Raw genomic sequence first — 12,208 nt, forward strand, 5'->3', positions numbered from 1 at the left:
AGTTCATATGTGTTTTTCCCTTTCCTCTGCACAGTGTTACCTGCCGTCCTCTTCCCTTGTTTTGGCATCCAGTTCGTTTTTTGAGAAAAGTGAATAGGAGAAGCAGTGCTTGGAGCCAAGACTTTTAAAATAACTGAAAGACTAATAAGTTACTTCTTTTTATGAAGATTCCAAAGTTGTCCTCAAAGGAGAACCAGGTCTTTTCTAAAAGAACAAAAAGTCTATCAAACGGAAGTTCCCCCAGATGTAGCTGTTTCCTAGCTTGACATACATGAAAGGAAACAAATATATGAGAATGCCCCTCCCCCCTTTAAGACATTTTGTAATTTGTATTTCCTGACACTTGAGCCCACAGTGTCACATACTTCTTAATATTACGAGGCTTCAGTGTTTGGTTATAAACCAGTTAATGCTTCTCTGTGGGATAAATACGGTTCTTTGCTTTGGTTTTGGTGACCAGTACCTTTTTCATGCAGTGAAACCTTTTACAGTAGTTCAAGATGAAGTGTGCACCGTGCTGTATGGCATGGCAGGTTTGTGTTTTTCCTTCCTTCCAAAGTATTTGGCTTCTCATAAGTAAGAAATAGCTTCCGAATTTCTCGAGACTCTGTCTTTCTGTTCTACATAAAGAGCTTCCTATGGTTTATCCTCTCCTTAGGAATGTGAACACCATCTTTACGGCCCCCTTCTTTTCCAGTAGCCTTTGCAGTGTTGTATTTCACCTCCCCACCATTTTCCTAGATCTATGGTATGTATGCAAAAGCTTGCTGTTTGATTTGGATGTTAATATTTCAGTGATAGGAATATCAATGCTAGTTCAGGCATGCCATTCGCTTGTTAGTAATAGAAACATTTTAAGTGGTAATGGGGAAACAAGGTGTGGCTTCTTTGTGTGTTTGTTTCTTGAAAACCCTCGAAATACCTTTTCTGGAAGGAACTGAGCCGTGAGTCTTTAAAAAGCACTTATAAAAGGGATGAGTTGATCGGAACAGAGTTAGCATACTAACTTAAATCTCTTTGACATTACAAATATTTTGTCACCTGTGTGAATGGACTCCTTCAGACTTTGTGCAGTTAGCACAGTTGGAAAGGAATCTCTAGGGAGTCCAGAAAAGCTTGGAAATACTGAAATATGATGGAGTAGAATTGTAGCAACTGCTGACATTGCTTTAGTGTAGGGTCTCTTAACAAGCCCACTTCTAACTTTTGAGATTATATATGGTCTTGGGGTAAAATTCATTAGCTCACTACTTAGACGAATGCTAGTTCTTTGCTTACAAATTACTTATTTTGAACTCTCTTGGCTATTTTTAGAGCTACTTTGTGAGGTAGATTTACTTTGCTCATTTTAAAAGGAAACCAAATGTTTGTTTTGTATGGACTTCTTTTGTTAGGTTTCTGCCTGGTGCAGTAGGTCAGTACTTTTATTCCATTTCTCCTTATTTTTCCTTCTGCACCTTTTGGAGTCCGTTGATCACGAGCAGATCGTGTTTCTGATTTGCAATTTTAATTATACTTAATTTGGTCTTTTTCTCACTACTATCGTAATGGAAAATTCTGTGGATTTTTGTGGGATATGAGAGAAGGGCAAGGGAATTTTGAGTTTGCAGCTTCTTCCTACCTTCTGTCTTGTTTCATGAAGAGGTTCTAGCTGATAGTATTATGTACAAGAAATTAACCCATGTCTTTTTGAAGCTGTCTTAATCTGCTGGGACTACTATAACAAAATACTAGAGACTTGGCTTAAATAACAGAAATGTATTTTCTTGAAGTTTTGGAGGCTTGAAGTATGAGATCAGGGTGCCAGATTCTGGTGAGCTCTCTTTCCTGGCTTGCAGATGACCACCTTTGGCTTTGTGCTCACATGGCCCTTCTTTGGTGTGAGCTCATGTAGAGAGAGAACAATCTCTCTGGTGTCTCTTCTTCTAAGGACATGAGTCTCATCATGAGGGCCCCACTCTCTTGACCTCATCTCATTCTGATTACCTCCCAAAGGCCCCATCTGTAAATACCATTACGTTAGGGGTTAGGGCTCAGCATATGAATTTGGGGGAAGGGGGGGACACAAGCAGCAGTCTGTAACAGAGGCAGACTATGAGTACTTGAACTGTCCTGGTTGGATACTTCAGAGTGTATTTTTAAAAAATTCTTATTTTTTTAAATTCAGCTTCTTCAGATTCATAAATATAAAAGTCCTTGGTTTGACTCTTACTCTTACCAAGGTATTATTCTTTCTGCTTTCTTCTTTAGCCTGACAAAGAGCATTCTACAACATGAACCTTTTATTTCCTCATAAGTCATTCACTTCTTAACCTCTTGAAATCTGACCTCTGAACACGTACTATCTGGAAGGTGAACCAGAAGATCCTTAAAAATCAGTACTTTTTCTCAGTTCTCACCTTCCTCTGAACAATTTGGCAGTGCTGATGCCCTTTTTTTTTTTCATTTCCAGGGTATTGCATTAATCTGGTCCTTTTCTGTCTGCAATTGTTTTGGCTTTTCTTTACTTGATTGCTTTTTCCCCTCTTATAAATGTAGGCATGGTCCACTTTTCTGTCCTTGATCTTTTCTCCTGTTTCCAGTCTTCTATTTTTAACCATTTCCTGAATACTTTCACTCTAACCATCCTTCAATTTTTTTTTTTTTTTAACGTTTATTTTTGAGAGAGACACACAGAGTGCAGCAGGGGAGGGGCAGAGAGAGAGAGAGAGAGAGGGAGACACAGAATCCAAAACAGGCTCCAGGCTCTCAGCTGTCAGCATAGGGCCTGATGTAGGGCTCGAACCCATGACTTGGGAGATCGTGACCTGAGCTGAAGCCAGTCGTTTAACCAACCGAACAACCCAGGTGCCCCTAACCATCCTTCAAATTCGGAATGGCCAGTGTGCGATTCATCATTGTTCCCAGCGGCCAGAAATCAGATGATTTCCCTGATTCTTTTCATGGTACTGCCGTTCTTCCATTCACCTACTCTCATTTTCTTGAAGTTACCTTTGATTTCCCTCTTTCCCCTGTCCTCGGTAGTCCACTGTTTGCCAAGTCCCATTGATTCTACCCTCACGTTATTTTTCAGCCCTCACTCGGTTCTGTTACCACCGCTTTGTTCAGTTTTCCATCACAACATAAGACTATTTTCGTAGACTCGTAACTTTGTTTCACATTGATTCACTTCCTTTTCTCCATTCTACTTTCTGTTAGTACTACTAAAGTAAGGATTTGGTCATTCACTCACTTACTAGGAGAGTACAGATAGTTTAGATATGCTGTAATTTGTTTCCAGCTTATCATTCTGCCCTGATCTCCTACTGTTAGCTTCTACTACCACTCACCTAGAGATACCAGCCCCTCCTCCAAAGTTTCACTTTCCAAACATAGCTTGGTATTCTTTTTTTGCTCATGCCATTCCCATTGTCTTGAACGGTTTACCTCCTTTTAACTCTCCTTCCTACAAGGCACCATTCAAATACTACCTCCAACATAGGGCTTTCCTAGGTCCACCCCACTCCTCTGTTGTCTGACCTTCGACATCCTGCTTTGTGTCTACTGTTTTGACTGTCTTGTTATTATTTATCTTCATCTGTGCATCTCCCGTAGTGCCTGACACGGGGGGCACACATCAAGTGAGTTATGAATGAGTGATTATTGATATTGGAATAAAGTATTTTAGTAAAGAGAATCGACAGAATAAAATGGTAGCTCACCTTGATTGGATCTTTCTTGTCTTCAGAAGAATGTTAAGGTAGAAGAAAATTTAACTTAGAAAAGAGCCTCGTTGCTGGTAATAGTCTAAAAGAATGAAATCAGCCTACTTGGAAGTTAAGGCTTCCTCTTGCTGGCAGCATTGTGCATTTAGAATCCAGAAGCTTCTTAATCAAAGGATTATCTGAGGTCTTACTCATAAAACATGTATGTCTGGCAGCAGTTTAAAAATGAGCTGTTTTTTATGAGGTTGCACATGGTCTTTCTCCACACCCTTCCCTGAAGCTAATTCTTAAGAGGTGAGACTTCGAGAAGAAGTTTGGTCATGTAATAAAATCAAAGGTGAAGAAAGACTAATGTGCTTTCCCTAGAATAAATGCAGTATGGAAGGGTTCACATATTGCCTTGCGTATTTAACACTCCATTTTCCGTAATTTGCTCTTTGGCACTATGGTTGTTGCCTTTCTCCACATATGTCTTATAGTGAAATCAGAGAGAACTTTCTCCTCTTTTTCATGGGACCTTTTCATGACTTCTTCCCTCCCCACTCCAAAGCACTACAAAGGCTTGATTTTTTTTTCACTTTTCAAAATACCATCCTTGGTAATTACCTTTTAAGTAACAAACAGTCATTTTATATTGGTTTCAAACCAATATAACATTCTGTTATAACAAGAAAAAGAAATGTCTTGTTATAAACAGAAAATAAAATTTAGGAAAAGAATAGTATTTATATAAATTTTAAAGAACACTCTTCACTGATGATATGAAGCATGATGTCTGTTAGCTTCCAGGTGAAATATGATAAACTTTAAAAAACAGGAAATAAAGAAAAATTTATTTGTAACTAGAGTTATTTTAGGGTAGGTGGGGAATCAAATTACTTTAGTTAGAATTTAGGCAAGGCAGGAGATTAGTGTCCTTATAAAAGTACTTCACTACTTTGCATGGTTTTCAGACCTATGATTTTACTTGTTCCTAAAAAGTGATTGAATATGGTTTAGAATTTCCCGTATATAAAATACATGCAGATTTACTTAGTGAATACACAGTGAGTACCTATTGTATGCCAGGCACTATGATAAGGGATGGAGATGCAAAGATAATAGGATCTGTACGTGCTTTCTAGGAGTTCACAGTCTAGCACAAAAGAAGAATCTTAACACGTTTTGGTAAGTACTGTAATAGAGATAGGCACTTGTTTCCCAGTGCTCCGTATGCCCTTAACAAGTGGATAGCTGTGAAAACAATCTTCATGTGGCACTAAGAACAATGGGAATGAGGAAGTATTACCATGACCAAGTTTCAGGAGAGGTTGAGCCTCACCATTATCTTACTTGTTGAGCACTCTCTGCCTGTCTTCACACATGGCACTTGGATGCAGCTCCAAAATGATTTGGGACCGTATAGAAACTCATACTCAGAGGTCAACACATTGTATGCAGTTATCACAGACAATAAGTGATTCAGCAAGACAGACCCACAAACAAACTATGAACTACATGTGTTTGTAAAAACCAGAAAAAGTAAAAATGGTGGACGGTGTTTGTTGGTTGGTTTGTTTTTAATCAATGAAATTTGAAAATGGCTGTTTCGGAGTTAGGACTCCACTGTTATCTCTCCCTTCTTTTATAACGTACAGGGCCTGTTATCTGTACCATACTTGGATTCTTTATTAAACATTGTCATTGTTTGTCTATTTGTTTCTCTTTTGTCCTTTCCTGCCAAGATTTTAAGTTCTTGGAGAGCAAAGGCTTCTAGTAGTTTTGTACTTTTCACAACACCTATAGACTGTGGTATTAAATAACTAGTAGACAGATGTTCAATGCAAATTTGTTAAATTAAGAAAGTGGGTTCTAGTTTGTCAAAAAGGATATTTCAGTGATATAACAGTGATTTAATGATTTAATCTTTAACAGTGATTCAGTGATTTAATCTTCGGTGATTTCATTGTTGGTGTATTGGTGATTGCAGTGTTAAGGGTGTTAAGGGTGAGATTTGGGTTAAAACAGCTTCTGGTCTACAACAAGTAGAACATTTCTCCCAATGAGGCGCCTGGGTGGCTCAGTTGGTTAAGCTCCTGACGTTGGCTCAGAACATGATCTTGTGGTTCGTGAGTTCAAGCCCTGCGTCGGGCTCTCTGCTGACAGCTCAGAGCCTGGAGCCTGCTTCAGATTCTTTGTCTCCCTCTCTCCCTTCCCATCCCCCGTTTGCACTCTCTCTCCCAAAAATAAATAAATAAACATAAAAAAAATAATTTCTCCCAAGAAAAAAGAAAAGCATTTTATTTGATTTGCAATGGGAAGGGACATAATAGATCTAAGCATTTGAAAGACCGGATTTCTGAATTTTGAATGGAAAAACAGCTTAGTTTTTAGTTACCTATGACCCCCAATGTAAGGTTTTGCAGATGGCATAGATTCATAGGACAAAATAGGATCATTAATTTGAATTCCGTGGATTCTGAATCGGCTGTATATGTAAGTCGTGTTTTCTTTTTGTATTGTTCTAGTAGTTCTTATATGTTAAAGTATATCAGATTCTCAGATTAGCAGATAGAATAATAATAAATGGACAATACAGTGGGGTTGAGGAGAGGAGAAAGATAAATAGGATATGTACATAGCTCTTTCTCTGTTTGCTCTTCTCCTTTGGTCCTCATCTCCTTTTGATGTAGAATTAAGAGGGAAAAGTGATCAAGCTGGACAGTTTTGAATTGTAGAAAACAGGTTTGCAGTATTCTGAGGTAATTCTACTATATCGTTCAAATTTTAGCAGTCTGTTAGGACCCTAGACATAGTTGCTAAAATTGACGGTGATGGATTTTTTTTTCTCTCTTATTAATGACTTTCTTTTCTGAACTTCCATCTCTAGACTCCTCAACTTTTCCAATTAAAGAAAATTTCTCTGTGTCTGAACATGTGCCAGTTCCTGAGATAAGATTGTAAACAAGATAGAGACCCTATACTCTTGAAGCATATAATCTAGTGAGAAGAGAAAAAGAAATAGGAATCCATTGTGAATGATAATGATAGTGTGGACATAACAAGAGGGTGCAGTCAGTAAGGGGGTACCCGACCCAGTCTGGATGTTTAGGAAAAGCTTATAAGAGAAGGTGATTTGTTTCTCGAGGCCTTCTTGCTGTCTCCCATATTCTAACGTTGCCTTCTTATAAGAAGAAGCCCTACTCTGTAATATTTCCCTTCTCTATTCCTTCCCCACCCAAATCTAATTTGGTTGTTTTGTTAAAACAAAACAAAATGAAATGTAGACAAAGACATAAATGAGGATTGATCCTTTTAAGGAGCATTCCCATTAATGACAGGAGTTTAACAGAAAAATGTTGTGGGTTTTTTTTTTTTTTAATTAGAGAGAGAGTGGAGGCAGGGGTGGAGAGAGGGAGGGAGGGAGGGAGGGAGGGAGGGAGAGAGAGAGAGAGAGAGAGAGAGAGAGAGAGAGAGAATCGCAAGCAGGCTCCACGGTGTCAGCACAGAACCCAACACAGGGCTTGAACTCATGAATCATGAGATCACGATCTAAACCCAAACCAAGAGTTGGACGCTTAATTGACTGAGCCACCCAGGTGCCCATAAGTTAAAAGTGTTTATTAATTGATTTTTTATTGATGGCATGGAGAGATGAGTATTATATTTCTGAGCATGAAAATCCAAGGGCATGCTACCCCTCATCATAATAAAATAATAACATTTATGAGCTGTTATTTATGTTTGTCAGGCATTAAGCTAAGTACTTAATATATATTGTATTCAAGTGAAATACACAAACGTAGCAAAACTCTTAATGCCCATTGTTCCTCTCCCTCATTTTTTACAAGCATCCTATTCTCTACAGGGATCAAAAAAACAGTCTGTTTAAGAAGGCCAGTGGCTTAGCACAGCAAACCCCAACATTAGAAACCTTTAATTCACTGATTTTTCAGCTCTTGGGAGGTGGGGTAGGAGAACTGGGGAACATAGATATAAGTATGAGAAAAATCCCTATATTCAGTGTTGCAGCTGTCTTGATTTTTATTTTAAAGTCATGATATCTTACTTTGAAATTTCAGGGGCACCTGGGTGGCTCAGTTGGTTAAACGTCCGACTTCGGCTCAGGTCATGATCTCATAGTTCATGAGTTCGAGCCCCATGTTGGGCTCTGCGCTGACAGCTCAGACCCTGCTTGGAATTCTCTCTCTCCCTCTTTCTCTGCCTCTCCCCTGCTCATGCTTGGTCTCTCTCAAAAATAAAAATAAACATTTAAAAAATTTAAAAAACAAATTTTAAATAATTTTAAAGGAAATAGATCATCAAATATTTATTTTTCTAATACCGGGCATGGATTTTAAAAGATTCTGATAAGCCATTGCTCTTATTCTAGTCTGATTCTTATGTTGATTGTATTATGTACTAGAAATTTACAAAGAACACTTCTTCCTTGATTTTATAACTTTTCCCAATTACTTGAAGGACGCAACATTAAGTCAAACATTGAATTCTGATAGATTATCTTTCCTCTGTCCCCGTTTCAATGTACTGTTTTGTGGAAGTGGTGAATTTGCTAATTCAAATACTGTTTGGTGTTGAGTAGTCTCTAGAATTGAGGGTTAATAGATTTTGATATTGAAAATCAACTTTCTTGAGGTACAATTTGTATAAAATAAGTTGCAGTCCTTTTAAGTGTACCTACCGTTGGATGAGTTTTGACAAATGAATACATGCATGTAACCATTACCTTAATTAAGATACAGGACCATCACCCCAGAAAGTTCCTGCGTGTCTCTTTGTTCCTGCGTGTCTCTTTCTTACCCTTCCTCCCAACCCTGCCCCTAGGCAACCACTAATCTGCTTTTGTTACTGTTCTTCAGTTTTGCCTGTTCTCCATTGGAATCACATAGTATGTACTCTCTTTTGTATCTGTTTTCTTCTGCTTAGCATGATGTTTTTGTGATTCTTACATGTTTGCTACACGTGTGAGTTATTCCTTTTTTTTTTTTTTTTCCTTGCCAAGTAGTATTTTTTATAACGGATACACGACAGTATGTTTATCCATTCACGTGTTGATGGACGTTAGAGTTGTTTCTAGTTTTTGGTTCTTAGGAACAAAAGTGCCATGAATGTTTGTGTACCAGTCTTTATGTGGACATGGGTTTTCATTTCTCTTGGGAGTGAAATTGTTGTGTCATGTGTAAATGCATACTCACCTTTTGATTGGAGTACTCATGTTTATAAGAAATTTCTAAACTGTTTTCCAAAGCATTTGTACCATTTTACACTCCTATCAGCAGTGCATGAGCATTCCAGTTGCTCCACATCCTTGCTAACATTTGATATTATCAGTCTTTTTATTTTTAGCCATTTCTAGTTACCGAATAGTAGTATCTCATTGTAGTCTTAATTTGCGTCTTCCTGATGACTGCAGATGTTAAGCACCTTTACCTGTGCTTATTGGCCGTTCAGTATCTTTCTTTGTGATGCATTTATTCAGATCTTTTATTCTTTTTCTTTTTTATATATAATTTTATTTTTATTTTTTTTATATGTTTTATTTATTTTTGAGACAGGGAGAGACAGAGCATGAACAGGGGAGGGTCAGAGAGAGGCAGACACAGAATCTGAAACAGGCCCCAGGCTCTGAGCTGTCAGCACAGAGCGCGATGCGGGGCGCAAACTCACGGACCGCGAGATCATGACCCGAGCCGAAGTTGGCCACTTAACCAACTGAGGCACCCAGGCGCCCCAATATAATTTTATTTTTAAGTAATCTCCACACCCAACATGGAGCTTGAACTCACAACCCCGAATTCAAGAGTCACATGCTTCACTGACTGATCCAGCCAGGTGCCCTGAAATCGTTTGTTGTTTTAAAAGGTGTCCCCTAGGGGCGCCTGGGTTGCTCAGTTGGTTAAGCAGCTGACTGGCTCTGGTCATGATCTCGCCGTTCGAGAGTTCAGGCCCGCGTCAGGCTCTGTGCTGACAGTTCAAAGCCTAGAGCCTGCTTCGGACTCTGTGTCTCCCTCCCCTGCTCATGCTCTGTCTCTCTCTCTCTCTCTGTCTCTCTCTCACAAAAATAAATTAACATTTAAAATAAATGAAGTAAAATGTGTCCCCTATTATTGAATTGTAGAGTTGTTGTTTAAATATAATAAAGACACAAGTCCTTTTTGTTGTTTAAATATAATAAAGACACAAGTCCTTTCTCAGATATTTGTGTTGTGAATATTTTCTCCTACTCTGTGGCTTGCCTTTTCATTTATCAGTGTTTGGAAGAGCAGATATTTAAAATTTTGAGTCCAGTGTATGATTTTTTTTCTTCTATGGTTGATGCATTTTGCATCCTAAAAGATCTCTGCCTACCCTAAGGTCTTGATGATTTTTTCCTGTGTTTTCTTATGAAAAGTTGAAACCTTTGTGTTTAGGTCCATGATTCACTTTAATTTCTCATGTAGGGTTATGAGTGAGGTTCATAGTTTGTGTTTCCTGTACTGTGATATACGTATTCCAGGCTTTCGGTTGTAGTAGGCTCCACATACTTGTGACATTGCACAACAGCGAGAAATACGTGTATTCATTAACATGCAATCTTTAACATACCCTTTGTTTTGTGCATCAGACTTATTTAAAAGGTCATGCTCTTTGTATAAAAATCTTTATTCTGAAGAAATTTTTATTTTCTCATCATCACTATACTTGCATTATTTTCCATATTTTGTATATTGATTTTTGGTGAAGCATTTAGATACTGCAAAGCTGAAAGTGTTAAATCTCTGGCTAACACAGAGTTCAGGATCTTTAGATCTTGATCTGTGATCAAACAGCCCTGGGTGTCAATCAGGGTTCTGTGATGGGACATCTCTCTTCCTCTGGTTGTGGCCCTCTTTCTCTCGCCTTGCCTTGACTACTTTTGTTTGCTGTCTAGCTAAAAGGAAAACAGTTCTCCTGTAGAATCCAGGTGAGTGTGTGAAAGAAATGAACTGGTTGAGCTCGCAGGTTCTTTCTTTGTCTTTTCTACTTTTTTCTCCTTTCTGTTTATTTTTTCTATGAGCCGGGGTCTGTCTTTGAACTTGTTCGTTTTGGGAGAAGATCTGCCGGTGCTCTTCTTTGTATAGTCAGTTTCCCTTACATAGTCAGTTTTTTCTGAGTAGATTTTTCTGAGAGTGAGATTGGATTTCTCTAGGGTTTACCAGGGGATGCTTCTAGCCTTATGTCCCAAAATACTTGATTTTCTTGGGTTTAAATACTAATTAGAGCACCAAAAAACACAGTGCGGTGGGGAGGATTTTGTGTTACAGATAAATAGCAGAGATGTGAATAGGCTTCCGTTCTGTCTCCTCTCTAATAATTCATCTTTTCCACTTTGCCGTAGCTGTTTTTAATCTTGAGGCAATTCTACTCTACCTGTCCAGTGAGAGACCAACATACATGGCTCTTCGTGATGTTCTTGTGTTTGTTTTGTTTATGGGGTTAGTACTCTGATTTTTGATAAGGGCCTCACATGTCATCTTGTGTTTCTCCAGATAGAATACAGTTCATTACAGTTCATTATTAATATGTAATAATGTCTTTTTCTCTCCATTTTCTCTTCCTTCTCTCTTTACCCTGTGGTTCTTGTGCAGGTCTTGTTCAGCGTTGTGTGATCATCCAGAAGGATGACAATGGATTTGGGCTGACGGTCAGTGGAGACAATCCAGTCTTCGTACAGTCTGTCAAAGAAGGCAAGGCATTTTTTAAAACAGTCTTGTCACTTGGGAGCAAACAGAGTAAGAACAGAAAAGCTTCATGTTTCTTGCGCATAATAAAATAATCACATGCATTGCTGGTCATGTGGCCTGTTGGGCTAGATCAGTCTTTAGTGTCATATTTATAGGTACAAATTTACCCTAGGTGATTTTCTTTGTACTCACTAGGAAGAAAACAGTCTCATGTAGTTTTAGAAACCGTATGACTCCTTGTTCATGTTTATTCATTATCACTTACAGAAATTGATGGACTTTTATTTTTTTCATGGCACCAGAGATATTTTGGTAGACCAGATTAAAGAAATGGTTATATGCTCAAAAACATCTGCTTTTCCCAAAATGGTAATAATAATATGTTCTGTTACTCTATGTCAAATACTTTATTTGGGTACTATAGTTGGAGGTAGGTATTTTTCATCCCCATTTTATAGGTGATATTGAGGCTTAGGGTAAGAAAACATAAAATTGACTGATTTTATGGTCACACAGCTAGTGAGTGGCAGAGCCCATGTTTTTTAATCATTTGGTTATGTTGCCTTTTTCAAGAAGATTATCAGTACGTGGCAAATGAATTACATTTTGAGTAATTAATTTTTCTTACAGATGGAGCAGCCATGCGGGCTGGAGTACAGACAGGTGATCGAATCATCAAGGTAAGGAAAAGATGGAATTTATGGTAGATTAAAAAACAGCATATATTAGCCATATTTTGGGTTGGATTTTTCACTTGGAGTTTTACAAAAACAGTGCATTATATAGGATGTATTTATAAAA

General features: G+C 38.2%; 1 protein-coding gene across 3 annotated transcripts in view; it reads left to right on the forward strand.

Annotated features, from left to right (window-relative positions):
- Nucleotides 1–12,208, forward strand: part of ARHGEF12 (Rho guanine nucleotide exchange factor 12) — a 150,877-nt gene that overhangs the window by 76,272 nt on the left and 62,397 nt on the right. For all 3 annotated transcript variants that reach the window (XM_047877721.1, XM_047877723.1, XM_047877722.1), the window contains 2 exons: nucleotides 11,312–11,410; nucleotides 12,038–12,087. In XM_047877721.1, the coding sequence (XP_047733677.1) occupies nucleotides 11,312–11,410; nucleotides 12,038–12,087 (149 nt within the window). The remainder of the gene's footprint in view (nucleotides 1–11,311; nucleotides 11,411–12,037; nucleotides 12,088–12,208) is intronic.

Source organism: Prionailurus viverrinus, chromosome D1 (assembly GCF_022837055.1).
Source record: "Prionailurus viverrinus isolate Anna chromosome D1, UM_Priviv_1.0, whole genome shotgun sequence".
Lineage (NCBI taxonomy): Eukaryota > Metazoa > Chordata > Mammalia > Carnivora > Felidae > Prionailurus > Prionailurus viverrinus.